We start from the raw sequence: 22730 nt of genomic DNA, 5'->3' as shown, positions 1-22730 counted from the left end.
CAAAAAGCAGACAAACCTGGAGTGCTGCTTAAAGAGAACCTGACATCAGATTTTACCATGTTTAACGCTTGGCAACAGGTTATATGGTAAACTCTTCTTCCTTACCCGGGATACGTTCCTCCTGGCAGTGATGGTAAAGATATGAAGTTTGAAAGGTGTCCCTGCCGGCTGGTAAGTAGTCCCCTGGATTGGAGCCATCCTCTTCTAGTCCTTTCTGTTTTGGCTGTAATCACGCCCACTTAGCATGATTGACAGCCCTCCTCACCATTCTGCAGACAGAGCAGAATAATGATGGATCCCGACCAGGGGACTACATATGGACCGGCGGGGACACCTTTCAAAGTTCATATCTTCAGCAGGAACATCTTCCAGGCATGGTGAGGAAGAAGATTTAAAGGGGCACTCCGGTGGAAAACTTTTTTTTTTTTTTTTTTTTTTTTTTATTAACTGGTGTCAGAAAGTTAAACAGATTTTATAAATTACTTCTATTAAAAATCTTAATCCTTACAGTACTTAGTAGCTGCTGAAAACTGCAGAGGAAATTCTTTTCTTTTTGGAACATAGAGCTCTCTGCTGACATCATGACCACAGTGCTCTCTGCTGACATCTCTGTCCATTTTTAGAACTGTCCAGAGTAGGAGAAAATCCCCATAGAAAACATATGCTGCTCTGGACAGTTCCTAAAAATGGACAGAGATGTCAGCAGAGAGCACTGTGCTCCTGATGTCAGCAGAGAGCTCTGTGTTCCTAAAAGAAAATAATTTCCTCTGTAGTATTCAGCAGCTTATAAGTACTGGAAGGATTAAGATTTTTTGATAGAAGTAATTTACAAATCTGTTTAATTTACTGGCACCAGTTGATTTAAATAAATAAAAATAAATAAAATTTCCACCGTAGTGCCCCTTTAATTATATATAACGCATTGTGCTGCATTATATATTGTAAAATCTAATGTCAGGTTCCCTTTAATGGAGAGCAGGACAGGAGTCTGACCTTGATCCTGTTTAACTCCCCTTTACTGCTGGTGTACAGTGAAAAGGATCAGGGCCCCTGTTATAGTAAGGGGCCATGGATGGGGGCCCCCAGAGGTCATACATTTATCCTGGGTATAGGTGATAAGTTATGGGGAAGCCCCTTCAAGGGAATCTTTTTGCTCAGAACACAGTTTTGGTCTTCATATACTTTAATACGCAGCGTTCTAGGTTATTTTTAGGTTTCCTGTACTTCTTGAGGTTTTGGCTTTTGTTTGTGTCCTTTATGATGTTCGATGCTGTCAACAGATAAATCACATAGAAGATTATATTAGACTAGTGGTCTCAAACTGTGGCCCTCCAGCTGTTGCAAAACTTCAACTCCCAGCATGCCCGGACAGCCGTTGGCTGTCCGGGCATGCTGGGAGTTGAAGTTTTTGCAACAGCTGGAGGGCCACAATTTGAGACCACTGTTGTAGACTAACACTCAGGTCTATGCAGAAGTAGTTTTATGCATGTCCGCAGTCATGTGACTAATAGAAACGTATAGACACTAGTGTAAAATCACCGGGACCGTGGCGCTTATAACCAAAGTGCAATGGACGGGCATCAGGAATGACTATTCACCTATGTAACCATGTAAAGCATGCGGCTTCAGTGCAGCTAAAAGTAATAAAGCACCTTTATACACTGCTCAAAAACTAAAGGGAACACTAAATAACACATCCTAGATCTGAATGAATGAACTAATCGTATGAAATACTTTCCTCTTTACATAGTTGAATGCGCTGACAACAAAATCACACAAAAATTCTCAATGGAAATCAAATTTATCAACCCCTGGAGGTCTGGATATGGGGTCACACTCAAAATCACAGTGGAAAACCCCACTACAGGCTGATCCAACTTTATGTAATGTCCTTAATACAAGTCCCAATGAGGCTCAGTAGTGTGTGTGGCCTCCACGTGCCCGTATGACCTCCCCGCCTGGGCATGCTCCTGATGAGGTGGAGGATGGTCTCCTGAGGGATGTCCTCCCAGACCTGGACTAAAGCATCCGCCAACTCTTGGACAGTCTGTGGTGGATGGAGAGAGACGTCCCAGATGGGCTCAATCGGATTCAGGGGAACGGGCGGCCAGTCCATAGCATCAATGCCTTCCTCTTGTAGGAACTGCTGACACACTCCAGCCACATGAGGTCTAGCATTGTCTTGTATTAGGAGGAACCCAACTGCACCAGCATATGGTCTCACCAGGGGTCTGAGGATCTCATCTCGGTACCTGATGGCAGTCAGGCTACCTCTGGCAAGTATATGGAGGGCTGTGCGGCCCCCCAAAGAAATGCCATCCCACACCATTACTGACCCTGTGCCAAACTGGTCATGCTGGAGGATGTTGAAGGCAGAAGAACGTTCTCCACGACGTCTCCAGACTCTGTCACATGTGCTCAGTGTGAACCTGCTTTCATCTGTGAAGAGCACAGGGCGCCAGTGGTGAATTTGCCAATCTTGGTGTTCTCTGGCAAATGCCAAACGTCCTGCGCGGTGTTGGGCTGTAAGCACAACCCCCACCTGTGGACGTCGGGCCCTCATACCACCCTCGTGGAGTCTGTTTCTGACCGTTTGAGTGGACACATGCACATTTGTGTCCTTCTGGAGGTCATTTTGCAGGGCTCCTCCTGCTCCTCCTTGCACATAGGAGGAGGTAGCGGTCCTGCTGCTGGGTTGTTGCCCTCCTACGGCCTCCTCCACGTCTCCTGATGTACTGGCCTGTCTCCTGGTAGCGCCTCCATGTTCTGGACACTACGCTGACAGATACAGCAAACCTTCTTGCCACAGCTCGCATTGTTGTGCCATCCTGGATGAGCTGCACTACCTGAGCCATTGTGTGGGTTGTAGACTCCTTCTCATGCTACCACTAGAGTGAAAGCACTGCCAGCATTCAAAAGTGACCAAAACATCAGCCAGGAAGCATAGGGATTGAGAAGTGGTCTGTGGTCACTACCTGCAGAACCACTCCTTTATTGGGGTGTCTTGCTAATTGCCTATAATTTCCACCTGTTGTCTGTTCCATGTGAAATTGATTGTCAATCAGTGTTCTTCCTGAGTGGGCAGTGGGATCTCACACAAGTGTCAGTGACTTGGAGTTACATTGTGTTGTTTAAAGGAGTAGTCCGGCGTGCATTTTTCTTATTTTATCCGGTCCAGGCTGCAAAAAAAAAAAGAAAACAAACTTTCTCCTGCCTACCTATGCGGCCCCGGAGCTCCGGTACAGGTGTTCGGTCGCCGGACTGTTTGCTTCTTACTTCCTGATAGCCCGACACGTCACACGGAGCTTCAGCCTATCACCGGCCGCAGCGATGTCCCGCCTTGGCTAGTGATAGGCTGAAGCTCCGTGTGACGTGCCGGGCCAACAGGAATTAAGAAGCAAACAGCCCGGGGACCGAACACCTGTACCGGAGCTCCGGGGCCGCATAGGCCGGCAGGAGAAAGTTTGTTTTCTTTCTTTTTTTGCGGTCCGGCCCGTGCGCCCTGGACTACTCCTTTAAGTCTTCCCTTTATTTTTGAGCAGTGTAGTTTTCATTCTAAATATCCTGCCGTTTTGTGTATACAGCTCTTCTGCAGATATGTGGCCTGTACCCTGTATGATGCTGCTCCCACAGGATAGGGCAGTGTTTCCCTACCAGGGTGTCTCTAGCTGATGCAGAACTACACCTCCCAGCACAACCGGACAGCCAAAGGCTGCTTGGAGTTGTAGTTTTGCTACAGCTGGAGGCACCCTGGTAGGGAAACACTGGGATAGGGGATAATCATTGTTTTTTATTTATGGTTGTATCATTTTCCTCTTATTCTTCTTCTCCCTCCTCCTCGTATACTTCTTTCTCCTTTTATTCTTCCTCCTCTTCATCCTCCTCTTATTGTTCTAACTCCTCCTTCTCCTTTCTCCTCTTCTTATTTGTCCTCTTCACCTTTTTCTTTTTCTTCTTCATCTTTTTCCTCTTCACCTTTTTCTTCTTCACCCTTTTTTCTTTTTCCTCTTCATCTTTTTTTCTTTTTCTTCTTCACCTTTTTCTTTCACCTTTTTCTTTTTCCTCTTCACCTTTTTCTTTTTCCTCTTCACCTTTTTTCTTTTTCCTCTTCACCTTTTTTCTTTTTCTTCTTCATCTTTTTTTCTTTTTCCTCTTCACCTTTTTCTTTCACCTTTTTCTTTTTTTTCTTCACCTTTTTCTTTTTCTTCTTCACCTTTTTCTTTTTCCTCTTCACCTTTTTTCTTTTTCCTCTTCACCTTTTTTCTTTTTCTTCTTCATCTTTTTTTCTTTTTCCTCTTCACCTTTTTCTTTCACCTTTTTCTTTTTTTTCTTCACCTTTTTTCTTTCCTCTTCACCTTTTTTCTTTTTCCTCTTCACCTCTTTTCTTTTTCCTCTTCACCTTCTTCTTTTTCCTCTTCACCTTTTTCTTTTTCCTCTTCACCTCTTTTCTTTTTCCTCTTCACCTTTTTTTCTTTTTCCTCTTCACCTTTTTCTTCTTCACCTTTTTTTCTTTTTCCTCTTCACCTTTTTCTTTTTCCTCTTCACCTCTTTTCTTTTTCCTCTTCACCTCTTTTCTTTTTCCTCTTCACCTTTTTCTTCTTCACCTTTTTTTCTTTTTCTTCTTCACCTTTTTCTTCTTCATCTTTTTCTTCTTCACCTTTTTCTTTTTCCTCTTCACCTTTTTCTTTTTCCTCTTTACCTTTTTCTTTTTCCTCTTTACCTTTTTCTTTTTCCTCTTCACCTTTTCTCTTTTTCCTCTTCACCTTTTTTCTTTTTCCTCTTCACCTTTTTTCTTTTTCCTCTTCACCATTTTCTTTTTCCTCTTCACCTTTTCTCTTTTTCTTCTTCACCTTTTTCCTCTTCACCTTTTCTCTTTTTCCTCTTCACCTTTTTTCTTTTTCCTCTTCACCATTTTCTTTTTCCTCTTCACCTTTTCTCTTTTTCTTCTTCACTTTTTTCTTTTTCCTCTTCACCTTTTTTCTTTTTCCTCTTCACCTTTTTCCCCCTGAATAGGGGATACGTTGTCTTGCAGCACAGAGTACTCCTTTGAAACAGATGGAGTTAGCAGAGTGCAGCGCCACCCCCTGGACTGCCTTAAACTCTCAGGGAAAAGCCTTCTGTCCCCTCTCCTATTCATGTCCTCAGCGGCTACTTTAGTTTGCCGCCACCTGGGTTGGGTCTCCTCTCAATAGGTAGGGGGCTGCTGGAGATGTGACCCCTATCAGACATTCTTAGCCAATACCCTTTAAGGGTAGAGATACATGGAGGGACGCGCCGGCCACCGCTTCGCTTCTTTCTTTAAATCAGACATTTATCTTCTATCCTGTGGATAGGGGTTTAGAATTTAAGTAACAGAGTTCCCCTTTAACTTTAGGGTCAAAACTGTAAAAAAATTTCTAAAAAAGTGGCCTGGGCCTGGAATGACGTCTCCTCTTACAGGTGGGATTGTTCTATCGTCGGCCCCTCTCGATACAACAACCCAGGTGGCATATTAATGGCAGGGACCAGTGTCGGGATCTCACCAATCAATAAGAACATTGACTAGAAGTTAATAGACACAAATAACTGCAGCACGGACATCGCCTCCCCGCGCTTCAATCAATAGCAGGACATCATGCACGGCGCTGTGTGTCGGCAGGTCCCCTGGTGAACGCCTGTCTCTACCATTTATCTCCAGCCTAGCAGGTTTACAGCATTGTCACATGAGCGCAGATCAGTCTCACGCCTGGATCCATGGGCGGCTCTGGAGTCACACAATGAGACTGATCCTATAGATCCTCTGTAATCACACAATGAGGCTGATCTTATAGATCCTGTGTAGTCACAATGAGGCTGATCCTATAGATCCTCTGTAGTCACAATGAGACTGATCCTATAGATCCCCTGTAGTCACACAATGAGGCTGATCCTATAGATCCTGTGTAGTCACACAATGAGACTGATCCTATAGATCCTGTGTAGTCACACAATGAGACTGATCCTATAGATCCTCTGTAGTCACACAATGAGACTGATCTTATAGATCCTCTGGAGTCACACAATGAGGCTGATCCTATAGATCCCCTGTAGTCACACAATGAGGCTGATCCTATAGATCCTCTGTAGTCACACAATGAGGCTGATCCTATAGATCCTCTGTAGTCACACAATGAGACTGATCTTATAGATCCCCTGTAGTCACACAATGAGACTGATCTTATAGATCCCCTGTAGTCACACAATGAGACTGATCCTATAGATCCTCTGTAGTCACACAATGAGGCTGATCCTATAGATCCTCTGTAGTCACACAATGAGACTGATCTTATAGATCCCCTGTAGTCACACAATGAGACTGATCTTATAGATCCCCTGTAGTCACACAATGAGACTGATCCTATAGATCCTCTGTAGTCACACAATGAGACTGATCCTATAGATCCTCTATAATCACACAATGAGACTGATCCTATAGATCCTCTGTAGTCACAATGAGGCTGATCCTATAGATCCTCTGTAGTCACACAATGAGACTGATCCTATAGATCCTCTGTAGTCACAATGAGACTGATCCTATAGATCCTCTGTAGTCACACAATGAGGCTGATCCTATAGATCCTCTGTAGTCACACAATGAGACTGATCCTATAGATCCTCTGTAATCACACAATGAGACTGATCCTATAGATCCTCTGTAGTCACAATGAGGCTGATCCTATAGATCCTCTGTAGTCACACAATGAGACTGATCCTATAGATCTTCTGTAATCACACAATGAGGCTGATCCTATAGATCCTCTGTAGTCACACAATGGGACTGATCCTATAGATCCTCTGTAGTCACACGAGGCTGATCCTATAGATCCTCTGTAGTCACTCAATGAGGCTGATCCTATAGATCCCCTGTAGTCACACAATGAGGCTGATCCTATAGATCCTCTGTAGTCACACAATGAGACTGATCCTATAGATCCTCTGTAGACACACAAAGAGACTGATCCTATAGATCCTCTGTAGTCACACAATGAGGCTGATCCTATAGATCCTCTGTAGTCACACAATGAGACTGATCCTATAGATCCTCTGTAGTCACACAATGAGACTGATCCTATAGATCCTCTGTAGTCACACAATGAGGCTGATCCTATAGATCCTCTGTAGTCACACAATGAGGCTGATCCTATAGATCTTCTGTAATCACACAATGAGACTGATCCTATAGATCCTCTGTAGTCACACAATGAGACTGATCCTATAGATCCTCTGTAATCACACAATGAGGCTGATCTTATAGATCCTGTGTAGTCACAATGAGGCTGATCCTATAGATCCTCTGTAGTCACAATGAGACTGATCCTATAGATCCCCTGTAGTCACACAATGAGGCTGATCCTATAGATCCTGTGTAGTCACACAATGAGACTGATCCTATAGATCCTCTGTAATCACACAATGAGACTGATCCTATAGATCCTCTGTAGTCACACAATGAGACTGATCTTATAGATCCTCTGGAGTCACACAATGAGGCTGATCCTATAGATCCTCTGTAGTCACACAATGAGACTGATCTTATAGATCCCCTGTAGTCACACAATGAGACTGATCTTATAGATCCCCTGTAGTCACACAATGAGACTGATCCTATAGATCCTCTGTAGTCACACAATGAGACTGATCCTATAGATCCTCTGTAATCACACAATGAGACTGATCCTATAGATCCTCTGTAGTCACAATGAGGCTGATCCTATAGATCCTCTGTAGTCACACAATGAGACTGATCCTATAGATCCTCTGTAGTCACAATGAGACTGATCCTATAGATCCTCTGTAGTCACACAATGAGGCTGATCCTATAGATCCTCTGTAGTCACACAATGAGACTGATCCTATAGATCCTCTGTAATCACACAATGAGACTGATCCTATAGATCCTCTGTAGTCACAATGAGGCTGATCCTATAGATCCTCTGTAGTCACACAATGAGGCTGATCCTATAGATCCTCTGTAGTCACACAATGAGGCTGATCCTATAGATCTTCTGTAGTCACACAATGAGGCTGATCCTATAGATCTTCTGTAGTCACACAATGAGGCTGATCCTATAGATCCTCTGTAGTCACACAATGAGGCTGATCCTATAGATCCTCTGTAGTCACACAATGAGGCTGATCCTATAGATCCTCTGTAGTCACACAATGAGACTGATCCTATAGATCTTCTGTAATCACACAATGAGGCTGATCCTATAGATCCTCTGTAGTCACACAATGAGGCTGATCCTATAGATCCTCTGTAGTCACACAATGGGACTGATCCTATAGATCCTCTGTAGTCACACGAGGCTGATCCTATAGATCCTCTGTAGTCACACAATGGGACTGATCCTATAGATCCTCTGTAGTCACACAATGAGACTGATCCTATAGACCCTCTGTAGTCACACAATGAGACTGATCCTATAGATCCTCTGTAGTCACACAATGAGGCTGATCCTATAGATCCTGTGTAGTCACACAATGAGGCTGATCCTATAGATCCTCTGTAGTCACACAATGAGGCTGATCCTATAGATCTTCTGTAGTCACACAATGGGGCTTATCCTATAGATCCTCTGTAATCACACAATGAGACTGATCCTATAGATCCTCTGTAATCACACAATGAGACTGATCCTATAGATCCTCTGTAATCACACAATGAGACTGATCCTATAGATCCTCTGTAATCACACAATGAGACTGATCCTATAGATCCTCTGTAATCACACAATGAGACTGATGCTATAGATCCTCTGTAGTCACACAATGAGACTGATCCTATAGATCCTCTGTAGTCACACAATGAGACTGATCCTATAGATCCTCTGTAGTCACACAATGAGGCTGATCCTATAGATCCTCTGTAGTCACACAATGAGGCTGATCCTATAGATCCTCTGTAGTCACACAATGAGACTGATCCTATAGATCCTCTGTAGTCACACAAAGAGGCTGATCCTATAGATCCTCTGTAGTCACACAATGAGATTGATCCTATAGATCCTCTGTAGTCACACAATGAGGCTGATCCTATAGATCCTCTGTAGTCACACAATGAGGCTGATCCTATAGATCCTGTGTAATCACACAATGAGGCTGATCCTATAGATCCTCTGTAGTCACACAATGAGGCTGATCCTATAGATCCTCTGTAGTCACACAATGAGGCTGATCCTATAGATCCTCTGTAGTCACACAATGAGGCTGATCCTATAGATCCTGTGTAGTCACACAATGAGGCTGATCCTATAGATCCTCTGTAGTCACACAATGAGACTGATCCTATAGATCCTCTGTAGTCACACAATGAGGCTGATCCTATAGATCCTCTGTAGTCACACAATGAGACTGATCCTATAGATCCTGTGTAATCACACAATGAGACTGATTCTATAGATCCTCTGTAGTCACACAATGAGACTGATCCTATAGATCCTCTGTAGTCATGCAATGAGGCTGATCCTATAGATCCTCTGTAGTCACGCAATGAGACTGATCCTATAGATCCTCTGTAGTCACGCAATGAGACTGATCCTATAGATCCTCTGTAGTCACGCAATGAGACTGATCCTATAGATCCTCTGTAGTCACACAATGAGACTGATCCTATAGATCCTCTGTAGTCACACAATGAGACTGATCCTATAGATCCCCTGTAGTCACACAATGAGACTGATCCTATAGATCCTCTGTAATCACACAATGAGACTGATCCTATAGATCCTCTGTAGTCACACAATGAGGCTGATCCTATAAATTCTCTGTAGTCACACAATGAGACTGATCCTATAGATCCTCTGTAGTCACACAATGAGACTGATCCTATAGATCCTCTGTAGTCACACAATGAGACTGATCCTATAGATCCTCTGTAGTCACACAATGAGACTGATCCTATAGATCCTCTGTAGTCACACAATGAGGCTGATCCTATAGATCTTCTGTAGTCACACAATGAGGCTGATCCTATAGATCCTCTGTAGTCACACAATGAGGCTGATCCTATAGATCCTCTGTAGTCACACAATGAGACTGATCCTATAGATCCTCTGTAGTCACACAATGAGGCTGATCCTATAGATCCTCTGTAGTCACACAATGAGGCTGATCCTATAGATCCTCTGTAGTCACACAATGAGGCTGATCCTATAGATCCTCTGTAGTCACACAATGAGGCTGATCCTATAGATCCTCTGTAGTCACACAATGAGGCTGATCCTATAGATCCTGTGTAGTCACACAATGAGACTGATCCTATAGATCCTGTGTAGTCACACAATGAGGCTGATCCTATAGATCCTGTGTAGTCACACAATGAGACTGATCCTATAGATCCTCTGTAGTCACACAATGAGACTGATCCTATAGATCCTCTGTAGTCACACAATGAGGCTGATCCTATAGATCCTCTGTAGTCACACAATGAGACTGATCCTATAGATCCTCTGTAGTCACACAATGAGACTGATCCTATAGATTCTCTAGTCACAATGAGGCTGATCCTATAGACCCTCTGTAGTCACACAATGAGACTGATCCTATAGATCCTCTGTAGTCTCAATGAGACTGATCCTATAGATCCTCTGTAGTCACACAATGAGACTGATCCTATAGGTCCTCTGTAGTCACAATGAGGCTGATCCTATAGATCCTCTGTAGTCACACAATGAGGCTGATCCTATAGATCTTCTGTAATCACACAATGAGGCTGATCCTATAGATCCTCTGTAGTCACACAATGGGACTGATCCTATAGATCCTCTGTAGTCACACAATGAGACTGATCCTATAGATCCTCTGTAGTCACACGAGGCTGATCCTATAGATCCTCTGTAGTCACACAATGAGGCTGATCCTATAGATCCTCTGTAGTCACACAATGAGGCTGATCCTATAGATCTTCTGTAATCACACAATGAGGCTGATCCTATAGATCCTCTGTAGTCACACAATGGGACTGATCCTATAGATCCTCTGTAGTCACACAATGAGACTGATCCTATAGATCCTCTGTAGTCACACGAGGCTGATCCTATAGATCCTCTGTAGTCACTCAATGAGGCTGATCCTATAGATCCCCTGTAGTCACACAATGAGGCTGATCCTATAGATCCTCTGGAGTCACACAATGAGGCTGATCCTATAGATCCTCTGTAATCACACAATGAGGCTGATCCTATAGATCCCCTGTAGTCACACAATGAGGCTGATCCTATAGATCCTCTGTAGTCACACAATGAGGCTGATCCTATAGATCCTCTGTAGTCACACAATGAGACTGATCCTATAGATCCTCTGTAGTCACACAATGAGGCTGATCCTATAGATCCTGTGTAATCACACAATGAGACTGATCCTATAGATCCTCTGTAGTCACACAATGAGGCTGATCCTATAGATCCTCTGTAGTCACACAATGAGGATCATCCTATAGATCCTCTGTAGTCACACAATGAGACTGATCCTATAGATCCTCTGTAGTCACACAATGAGACTGATCCTATAGATCCTCTGTAGTCACACAATGAGACTGATCCTATAGATCCTCTGTAATCACACAATGAGGCTGATCCTATAGATCCTGTGTAGTCACACAATGAGACTGATCCTATAGATCCTCTGTAGTCACACAATGAGGCTGATCCTATAGATCCTGTGTAGTCACACAATGAGGCTGATCCTATAGATCCTCTGTAGTCACACAATGAGACTGATCCTATAGATCCTGTGTAATCACACAATGAGACTGATTCTATAGATCCTCTGTAGTCACACAATGAGACTGATCCTATAGATCCTCTGGAGTCACACAATGAGGCTGATCCTATAGATCCTCTGTAGTCACACAATGAGATTGATCCTATAGATCCTCTGTAGTCACACAATGAGGCTGATCCTATAGATCCTCTGTAGTCACACAATGAGACTGATCCTATAGATCCTCTGTAGTCACTCAATGAGACTGATCCTATAGATCCTCTGTAGTCACACAATGAGACTGATCCTATAGATCCTCTGTAGTCACACAATGAGGCTGATCCTATAGATCCTCTGTAGTCACACAATGAGGCTGATCCTATAGATCCTCTGTAGTCACACAATGAGACTGATCCTATAGATCCTCTGTAGTCACACAATGAGGCTGATCCTATAGATCCCCTGTAGTCACTCAATGAGACTGATCCTATAGATCCTCTGTAGTCACACAATGAGGCTGATCCTATAGATCCTCTGTAGTCACACAATGAGATTGATCCTATAGATCCTCTGTAGTCACACAATGAGACTGATCCTATAGATCCTCTGTAGTCACACAATGAGGCTGATCCTATAGATCCTGTGTAGTCACACAATGAGGCTGATCCTATAGATCCTCTGTAGTCACACAATGAGACTGATCCTATAGATCCTGTGTAATCACACAATGAGACTGATTCTATAGATCCTCTGTAGTCACACAATGAGACTGATCCTATAGATCCTCTGGAGTCACACAATGAGGCTGATCCTATAGATCCCCTGTAGTCACACAATGAGATTGATCCTATAGATCATTTGTAGTCACACAATGAGGCTGATCCTATAGATCCTCTGTAGTCACACAATGAGATTGATCCTATAGATCCTCTGTAGTCCCACAATGAGACTGATCCTATAGATCCTGTGTAGTCACACAATGAGACTGATCCTATAGATCCCCTGTAGTCACACAATGAGACTGATCCTATAGATCCTCTGTAGTCACACAATGAGACTGATCCTATAGATCCTCTGTAGTCACACAATGAGGCTGATCCTATAGATTCTCTGTAGTCACACAATGAGATTGATCCTATAGATCCTCTGTAGTCACACAATGAGACTGATCCTATAGATCCTCTGTAGTCACTCAATGAGACTGATCCTATAGATCCTCTGTAGTCACACAATGAGACTGATCCTATAGATCCTCTTGTTTGTGGTAGAGATAAAACCATTCCAGAATCTCCAATACCATCCTCATCATCATTCTATGTTACATTTATATAAATTGCAGCCGTCACCTCTCTGAGCAAATACTTGTAGCTCCTATAAAATAATGGAGCAATGTATTTATTATTCCTCATTTGTTCCTCCTGGAAATGTATGAATGCATTGGCTGCAGAGTGTTATCATTTCTATTGATGGTAGGACATGTCCTCATGTGGATTAGACCCTACTAGACCGTGTAGGAACAAAACAAATGGGAGAGAAGATTGATAACGCCCAGTCGTCAATTTATTCATACATTACCAAGAGGATGAACAGCAACAGCACAAGTCCTATGTAAAGGTGTAGTAGCAGAACTATATTATAGAAAAGTGTTTACTCCAAAAGACATGTCAGGAAATAAGAGAATCTGTGTCCCCCGCCCCCAGACTCTTCTGTCCCCCGCCCCCAGACTCTTCCGTCCCCTGCCCCAACACATCCCCCGCCCCCAAACTCTACTGTCCCCTGCCCCCAGACTCTTCTGTCCTCTGCCCCCAGACTCTTCTGTCCTCTGCCCCCAGACTCTACTGTCCCCTGCCCCCAGACTCTTCTGTCCCCCGCCCCCAGACTCTTCCGTCCCCTGCCCCAACACATCCCCCGTCCCCAAACTCTTCTGTCCCCTGCCCCCAGACTCTTCTGTCCTCTGCCCCCAGACTCTTCTGTCCTCTGCCCCCAGACTCTTCTGTCCCCTGCCCCCAGACTCTTCTGTCCCCTGCCCCCAGACTTTTCTGTCCCCTGCCCCCAGACTCTTCTGTCCCCTGCCCCCAGACTCTTCTGTCCCCTGCCCCCAGACTCTTCTGTCCCCTGCCCCCAGACTCTTCTGTCCCCTGCCCCCAGACTCTTCTGTCCCCTGCCCCCAGACTCTTCTGTCCCCTGCCCCCAGACTCTTCTGTCCCCTGCCCCCAGACTCTTCTGTCCCCTGCCCCCAGACTCTTCTGTCCCCTGCCCCCAGACTCTTCTGTCCCCTGCCCCCAGACTCTTCTGTCCCCTGCCCCCAGACTCTTCTGTCCTCTGCCCCCAGACTCTTCTGTCCTCTGCCCCAAGACTTTTCTGTCCCCTGCCCCCAGACTCTTCTGTCCTCTGCCCCAAGACTTTTCTGTCCCCTGCCCCCAGACTCTTCTGTCCTCTGCCCCAAGACTTTTCTGTCCCCTGCCCCCAGACTCTTCTGTCCTCTGCCCCAAGACTTTTCTGTCCCCTGCCCCCAGTCTCTTCAGTCCCCTGCCCCCAGACTCTTCTGTCCTCTGCCCCAAGACTTTTCTGTCCCCTGCCCCCAGACTCTTCTGTCCCCTGCCCCCAGACTCTTCTGTCCCCTGCCCCCAGACTCTTCTGTCCCCTGCCCCCAGACTCTTCAGTCCCCTGCCCCCAGACTCTTCAGTCCCCTGCCCCCAGACTCTTCAGTCCCCTGCCCCCAGACTCTTCAGTCCCCTGCCCCCAGACTCTTCAGTCCCGTGCCCCCAGACTCTTCAGTCCCCTGCCCCCAGACTCTTCAGTCCCCTGCCCCCAGACTCTTCAGTCCCCTGCCCCCAGACTCTTCAGTCCCCTGCCCCCAGACTCTTCAGTCCCCTGCCCCCAGACTCTTCAGTCCCCTGCCCCCAGACTCTTCAGTCCCCTGCCCCCTGCCCCCAGACTCTTCTGTCCCCTGCCCCCAGACTCTTCTGTCCCCTGCCCCCAGACTCTTCTGTCCCCTGCCCCCAGACTCTTCTGTCCCCTGCCCCCAGACTCTTCTGTCCCCTGCCCCCAGACTCTTCTGTCCTCTGCCCCCAGACTCTTCTGTCCTCTGCCCCAAGACTTTTCTGTCCCCTGCCCCCAGACTCTTCTGTCCTCTGCCCCCAGACTCTTCTGTCCTCTGCCCCAAGACTTTTCTGTCCCCTGCCCCCAGACTCTTCTGTCCTCTGCCCCAAGACTTTTCTGTCCCCTGCCCCCAGACTCTTCTGTCCTCTGCCCCAAGACTTTTCTGTCCCCTGCCCCCAGACTCTTCTGTCCTCTGCCCCAAGACTTTTCTGTCCCCTGCCCCCAGACTCTTCTGTCCTCTGCCCCAAGACTTTTCTGTCCCCTGCCCCCAGACTCTTCTGTCCCCTGCCCCCAGTCTCTTCAGTCCCCTGCCCCCAGACTCTTCTGTCCTCTGCCCCAAGACTTTTCTGTCCTCTGCCCCCAGACTCTTCAGTCCCCTGCCCCCAGACTCTTCAGTCCCCTGCCCCCAGACTCTTCAGTCCCCTGCCCCCAGACTCTTCAGTCCCCTGCCCCCAGACTCTTCAGTCCCCTGCCCCCAGACTCTTCAGTCCCCTGCCCCCAGACTCTTCAGTCCCCTGCCCCCAGACTCTTCAGTCCCCTGCCCCCAGACTCTTCAGTCCCCTGCCCCCAGACTCTTCAGTCCCCTGCCCCCTCATAGTTACATAGTTACATAGTTAGTACGGTCGAAAAAAGACATATGTCCATCAAGTTCAACCAGGGAATTAAGGGGTAGGGGTGTGGCGCGATATTGGGGAAGGGATGAGATTTTATATTTCTACATAAGCATTAATCTTATTTTGTTCCAGGAATGTATCTAATCCTGTTTTAAAGCTGTTAATTGTTCCTGCTGTGACCAGTTCCTGAGGTAGACTGTTCCATAAGTTCACAGTTCTCATGGTAAAGAAGGCGTGTCGCCCCTTGAGACTAAACTTTTTCTTCTCCAGACGGAGGGAGTGCCCCCTCGTCCTTTGGGGGGGTTTAACCTGGAACAGTTTTTCACCATATTTTTTGTATGGGCCATTTATATACTTATATACGTTTATCATATCCCCCCTTAAACGTCTCTTCTCAAGACTAAACAATTGTAACTCCTTTAATCGCTCCTCATAGCTAAGATGTTCCATTCCCCATATTAGTTTAGTCGCGCGTCTCTGCACCCTTTCCAACTCCGCAGTGCCCCTTTTATGGACAGGTGCCCAAAACTGAACAGCATATTCCAGGTGAGGCTGTACCAATGCTTTATAAAGGGGGAGTATTATGTCCCTGCCCCTCGAGTCCATGCCTCTTTTGATACATGACAATATCCTGCCGGCTTTGGAAGCAGCAGCCTGACATTGTGCTATTCTGTAGTCTGTGATCTACAAGTACACCCAGATCCTTCTCTACCAGTGACTCTGCCAGTTTAATCCCCCCTAAGACATACGATGCATGCAGGTTATTAGTACCCAGATGCATAACTTTACATTTATCCACATTGAACCTCATTTGCCAAGTGGATGCCCAGACACTTAGTCTATCCAAGTCATCTTGTAACTTATGCACATCCTCTATAGACTGTACCGTGCTACAAAGCTTGGTGTCATCTCTATATCATTAATAAATAAATTAAACAGCAGCGGGCCCAGTACAGAACCTTGGGGTCACCACTAATAACCGGGGACCAATCGGAGTACGAATCATTGACCACCACTCTCTGGGTACGATCCATGAGCCAGTGTTCAATCCAGTTACAAACTAAAATTTCCAAACCCAAAGACCTTAACTTACCTGTCAGACGTCTGTGAGGGACAGTATCAAACGCTTTAGGAAAATCCAGAAACACTATATCCACAGCCATTCCTCTATATACACAGCCCCCCACTATATACACAGCCCCCCTCTATATACACAGCCCCCCTCTATATACACAGCCATTCCTCTGTCAAGGCTTCTACTCACCTCTTCATAAAAGCAAATTAGATTGGTTTGACAACTTCTATCCTTAGTAAACCCATGCTGGCTATCACTTATAATACAATTATCCCCTATGTATTCCTGTATGTAATCCCTTATAAGTCCTTCAAACAATTTACCCACAATGCACGTTAAACTTACCGGTCTATAGTTTCCTGGGGAAGACCTAGAGCCCTTTTTGAAGATTGGCACCACATTCGCCTTGCGCCAGTCCCTTGGCACAATACCAGACACCAGAGAATCTCTAAATATCATGAACAGGGGTACAGATATTACTGAACTTACCTCTCTAAGAACTCTTGGGTGTAGTCCATCCGGTCCTGGGGATTTGCTTACATTTATATCACTTAACTTACCTTGTACCATCTCTACATTAAGCCAGTTCAGTACACTACATGATGTGTTACCAGCACTGACCTGTACATGATGTGTTACCAGCACTGACCTGGCCAATGTCAGCTCCTTCTTCCATAGTATATACAGAACTAAAGAACCCATTCAGTAGCTTCGCCTTCTCTTGATCGCCCGTGACAACCTCCCCATTATCATTATTAAGGGGTCCTACATGCTCTGTCCTTGGTTTTTTTGCATTTATATGTCTAAAAAAATATTTAGGATTAGTTTTGCTTTCTTTGGCCACCTGTCTCTCATTTTGAATTTTTGCTGTTTTTATTACATTTTTACAGATTTTATTAAGCTCCTTGTACTGTTTAAATGTTATAGCTGACCCATCAGATTTGTATTTTTTGAAGGCTATTTTTTTGTTGTTTCTTGCTCTTTTAACCTCATTTGTCAGCCATGTAGGATTTAGTTTTAATGGTTTATATTTGTTCCCCTTTGGTATATATTTAGCTGTATAGTTATTTAGAGTTGATTTAAAGATGTCCCATTTACCTTCTGTATCAGCATTTGAGAACCCCTCCCCCAGTCTATGTCCTGTAGTGCAGCCCTCAGCCCAGGGAAATTTGCCTTTTTAAAGTTATATGTTTTTGCCTTCCCCGCCTGTCTTTGTTTTCTACATTTTAAGTCAAAAGTAACTATATTGTGGTCGCTATTACCAAGGTTTTCCCGCACAGTTACATTACCAACCAGCTCTGCGTTGTTGGAAATGATCAGATCCAACAAGGCATCACTTCTTGTTGGGTCCTCCACAAACTGGCCCATAAAATTATCCTGCAATAAATTTAGGAATTGTCGCCCCTTTGTAGTTTTAGCCAACCCCGGACCCCAATCTATATCTGGATAGTTAAAATCTCCCATTATTACCACTGTACCTGCCCGGGCGGCCCTCTCTATTTGTTTATGAAGCTGAACTTCTATCTCTTCAGTGATATTAGGGGGTCTGTAGATTACACCAAATACTATTTTTTCAGTATTTCCCTCCTTTTGTAATTCTACTCACAATGATTCCACATCCTCAGAATCATCACACACTATGGCATCGTTCACACTGACTTTCATACCACTTCTTACATACAGACAGACTCCACCACCTTTTCTGTTCATTCTATCCTTGCGAAACAATGTAAACCCCTGCAGATTGACAGCCCAGTCATGCGAGGAGTCCAGCCATGTCTCAGTGACCCCAACTATATCACCAGCCATGTCTCAGTGACCCCAACTATATCAATATGTTCCTCCAGTATCAAGGCCTCAAGCTCCCCCATTTTATTTGCTAGGCTTCTGGCATTTGTGAACATACACTTTACATTTCCATCCTTTATGTTATTGGGGTTAATGGGATTCAAGGGTGTAAGTTTTATTTTCCTATGAAGCTTATTCCTATTAACTATTCTAACCCCTCCCTCCGCTCCACCCCCAGGTACATTTATAATTCCCACCTCTTTATCTACACTATCTTCCCCCTCTTTGCTGTAGGTTCCCTCCCCCCAAGTCCCTAGTTTAAACACTCCTCCACCCTTCTAGCCATCTTCTCCCCAAGCAAAGCTGCACCCTCCCCATTGAGGTGCAGCCCGTCCCTACGGTAGAGCTGGTAACCGACAGCGAAGTCAGCCCAGTTCTCCATGAACCCAAACCCTTCCTTCCTACACCAGCTTCTGAGCCACTTGTTTACCTCCCTGATCTCCCGCTGCCTCTCTGGTGCGGCTCGTGGTACTGGTAGTATTTCAGAAAAGACTACCTTGGAGGTCCTTGCCTTAAGCTTGCGGCCTAAGTCCCTGAAATCATTTTTAAGGACACTCCACCTACCTCTTACTTTGTCATTGGTGCCAATATGTACCATGACTGCTGGGTCCTTTCCAGCCCCGCCCAACAACCTGTCAACCCGATCCGCGATGTGCCGAACTCGTGCGCCAGGCAGACAACACACTGTTCGGCGATCCCGGTCTTTGTGACAGATTGCCCTGTCTGTCCCCCTAATAATTGAGTCCCCCACCACTAGTACCTGTCTGGCCTGCCCTGTACTCCTCACTCCCTCCTTACTGGAGCAGACACCCCCCTGGCGGTCAGAGGTGGTATCCTGCTGCAGTTCTCCTAGCTCTGTAATGGCATCCCCCTCATCTGCCAAGCGGGCAAACTTGTTGGGGTGTGCCAGTTCAGGACTAGCCTCCCTGACACTTTTTCCCCTACCCCTCTTTCTAACTGTAACCCAGCTAACTGCCTGACTGTCCTGCAACTCCGTCCCACTGTCCTCCCCCACCTCTACTCCCGAGAGTGCCTGCTCAGACTCTTCAGTCCCCTGCCCCCTCCAGACTCTTCAGTCCCCTGCCCCCTCCAGACTCTTCAGTCCCCTGCCCCCTCCAGACTCTTCAGTCCCCTGCCCCCTCCAGACTCTTCAGTCCCCTGCCCCCTCCAGACTCTTCAGTCCCCTGCCCCCTCCAGACTCTTCAGTCCCCTGCCCCCTCCAGACTCTTCTGTCCCCTGCCCCCTCCAGACTCTTCGGTCCCCTGCCCCCTCCAGACTCTTCGGTCCCCTGCCCCCTCCAGACTCTTCGGTCCCCTGCCCCCTCCAGACTCTTCGGTCCCCTGCCCCCTCCAGACTCTTCGGTCCCCTACCCCCTCCAGACTCTTCGGTCCCCTGCCCCCTCCAGACTCTTCGGTCCCCTGCCCCCTCCAGACTCTTCGGTCCCCTGCCCCCTCCAGACTCTTCGGTCCCCTGCCCCCTCCAGACTCTTCGGTCCCCTGCCCCCTCCAGACTCTTCGTCCCCTGCCCCCTCCAGACTCTTCGGTCCCCTGCCCCCTCCAGACTCTTCGGTCCCCTGCCCCCTCCAGACTCTTCGGTCCCCTGCCCCCTCCAGACTCTTCGGTCCCCTGCCCCCTCCAGACTCTTCGGTCCCCTGCCCCCTCCAGACTCTTCGGTCCCCTGCCCCCTCCAGACTCTTCGGTCCCCTGCCCCCTCCAGACTCTTCGGTCCCCTGCCCCCTCCAGACTCTTCGGTCCCCTGCCCCCTCCAGACTCTTCGGTCCCCTGCCCCCTCCAGACTCTTCGGTCCCCTGCCCCCTCCAGACTCTTCGGTCCCCTGCCCCCTCCAGACTCTTCGGTCCCCTGCCCCCTCCAGACTCTTCGGTCCCCTGCCCCCTCCAGACTCTTCGGTCCCCTGCCCCCTCCAGACTCTTCGGTCCCCTGCCCCCTCCAGACTCTTCGGTCCCCTGCCCCCTCCAGACTCTTCGGTCCCCTGCCCCCTCCAGACTCTTCGGTCCCCTGCCCCCTCCAGACTCTTCGGTCCCCTGCCCCCTCCAGACTCTTCGGTCCCCTGCCCCCTCCAGACTCTTCGGTCCCCTGCCCCCTCCAGACTCTTCGGTCCCCTGCCCCCTCCAGACTCTTCGGTCCCCTGCCCCCTCCAGACTCTTCGGTCCCCTGCCCCCTCCAGACTCTTCGGTCCCCTGCCCCCTCCAGACTCTTCGGTCCCCTGCCCCCTCCAGACTCTTCGGTCCCCTGCCCCCTCCAGACTCTTCGGTCCCCTGCCCCCTCCAGACTCTTCGGTCCCCTGCCCCCTCCAGACTCTTCGGTCCCCTGCCCCTTCCAGACTCTTTGGTCCCCTGCCCCCTCCAGACTCTTCTGTCCCCTGCCCCCTCCAGACTCTTCGGTCCCCTGCCCCCTCCACTTCTCTTTCAGCGGTCTGTCTTCATTGACAACAAACAGATTGGGCATTAAAAAGCAAAATGTTCTTACCTCCTTTCCATGACGAAACCTGTCGGGGAAGAGAAGGAACACTCACTAAAGAGTCACCGCTAATACATTTACACTTTTTCTTACTTTTTCACGGCTTCACTTTCCACTATAAACTACATTACTAATAGAAGTTTACCCTGTTAGTGATTTTGTATATAATTTAATCCTGTCATTTATTTTTTTACCTATGATTTGTAGTTTATTTTCTGAAAAATCTTTTTCTTTGTGTTTCAGATTTACAAATACGAATATTAGCCACGCGCTTCCTGAATGGTCGATAATCGCTATTGTTCTGCTGTCAGTGTAAGTATTTATCATTGATGTACAAAATATACAAGACACCTCAGTATTTTTATTACCACAAATAATGACATATGACAAGTAAAGAATGACTAAAAATAATGTGCCGTTTTGTGTTTTCAGCTCCTATGCAAAACTATGGTTACAAACTGTGAACAGTCCACTGAACGTTAGGTGATAGAAGGAAATAGAAGTGTAGGATCAGACAACATAGGGTTTGTTTGTAGTCATGGAAACCTATAAATCTTTAGAGGAGCTGTAGACTCAAGATGGTAGGATAATTAATTTTCATTATATGTTAAAAAAAAAAAATAAAGCCCCAGGTACAATTTGATAGAATTGCCCATACATTTGTTTTACTGGGAATTAAAGGGGTACTCCGGTGGAAATTTTAAATTTTTTTTTTAGGTCTGTATAAGTCAACTGTTGCCAGAAAGTTAAACAGATTTGTAAATTACTTCTATTAAAAAATCTTTACCCTTCCTGTACTTTTCAGCAGCTGTATGCTACCGAGGAAATTCTGTTCTTTTTTTTTTTTCTTTTTTGTCTTGTCCACAGTGCTCTCTGCTGACACCTCTGTCCATGTCAGGAACTGTCCAGAGCAGCATAGGTTTATTATGAGGATTTTCTCCTGCTCTGGACAGTTCCTGACACGGACAGAGGTGTCAGCAGAGAGCACTGTGGACAAGACAAAAAAGAAATTCAAAAAGAACAGAATTTCCTCCGTAGCATACAGCTGCTAAGAAGTACTGGAAGGATAAAGATTTTTTAATTTAAGTAATTTACAAATCTGTTTAACTTTCTGGCACCAGTTCATTAAAATAAAAAAAATAAAAAAGTTAACCACCGAAGAACCAATGCATTTATATTGCAATTTTCGCATCCATTGAGTTTACACAATTCTATCTTAGAAAATGGTAGAGAAACGTATATCTAGACGTATCCATTGACCTGCTGCCCTTGGTTTTGACCCTCTAATGTGGTCGCACATGCTCAGTTCAACAGCAGTCCCCTTTATTGAGAGTTCTGTTTCACTTTGCATGTAACCATGGGGGATTGTGGGAAAGTGTTTGTTCAGGGTCATAGTTCAGAGAAGAAACCAAAAGGTTAGTGTGGGTGATACACGACAGATTCCCTATAAAGGGGTACTCTGGTGGAAAACGATTTTTTTATTTTTATTTTTTTAATCAACTGATGCCAGAAAGTTAAACAGATTTGTATATTACTTCTGTTAAAAAAATCTTAATCCTTCCAGTACTTATTAGCTGCTGAATACTACAGAGGAAATTCTTTTCTTTTTGGAACACAGAGCTCTCTGCTGACATCACGAGCACAGTGCTCTCTGCTGACATCTCTGTCCATTTTAAGAACTGTCCAGAGTAGGAGAAAATCCCCATAGAAAACATATGCTGCTCTGGACAGTTCCTAAAATGGACAGAGGTGTCAGCAGAGAGCACTGTGGTCATGATGTCAGCAGAGAGCTCTGTGTTCCAAAAAGAAAAGAATTTCCTCTGTAGCATTTAGCAGCTAATAAGTACTGGAAGGATTAATATTTTTTATAGAAGTCATTTACAAATCTGTTTA

The 22730-nt window shown here is 46.1% G+C and overlaps 1 protein-coding gene across 1 annotated transcript in view; it reads left to right on the top strand.

Moving 5' to 3' along the window:
• The window catches only part of RPAP2 (RNA polymerase II associated protein 2), a 78343-nt gene extending 56935 nt beyond the window's left edge, over positions 1-21408 (top strand). The window contains exons 11-12 of the mRNA XM_056523151.1: positions 21081-21149; positions 21270-21408. Of these exons, the coding sequence (XP_056379126.1) occupies positions 21081-21149; positions 21270-21324 (124 nt within the window). The 3' untranslated portion in view covers positions 21325-21408. The remainder of the gene's footprint in view (positions 1-21080; positions 21150-21269) is intronic.
• Positions 21409-22730: the final 1322 nt, after the last annotated feature.

The sequence above is a fragment of the Hyla sarda genome, chromosome 6 (assembly GCF_029499605.1).
Source record: "Hyla sarda isolate aHylSar1 chromosome 6, aHylSar1.hap1, whole genome shotgun sequence".
NCBI classification, from domain to species: Eukaryota; Metazoa; Chordata; class Amphibia; order Anura; family Hylidae; genus Hyla; species Hyla sarda.
This window is presented reverse-complemented; position numbering and strand designations above follow the sequence as displayed.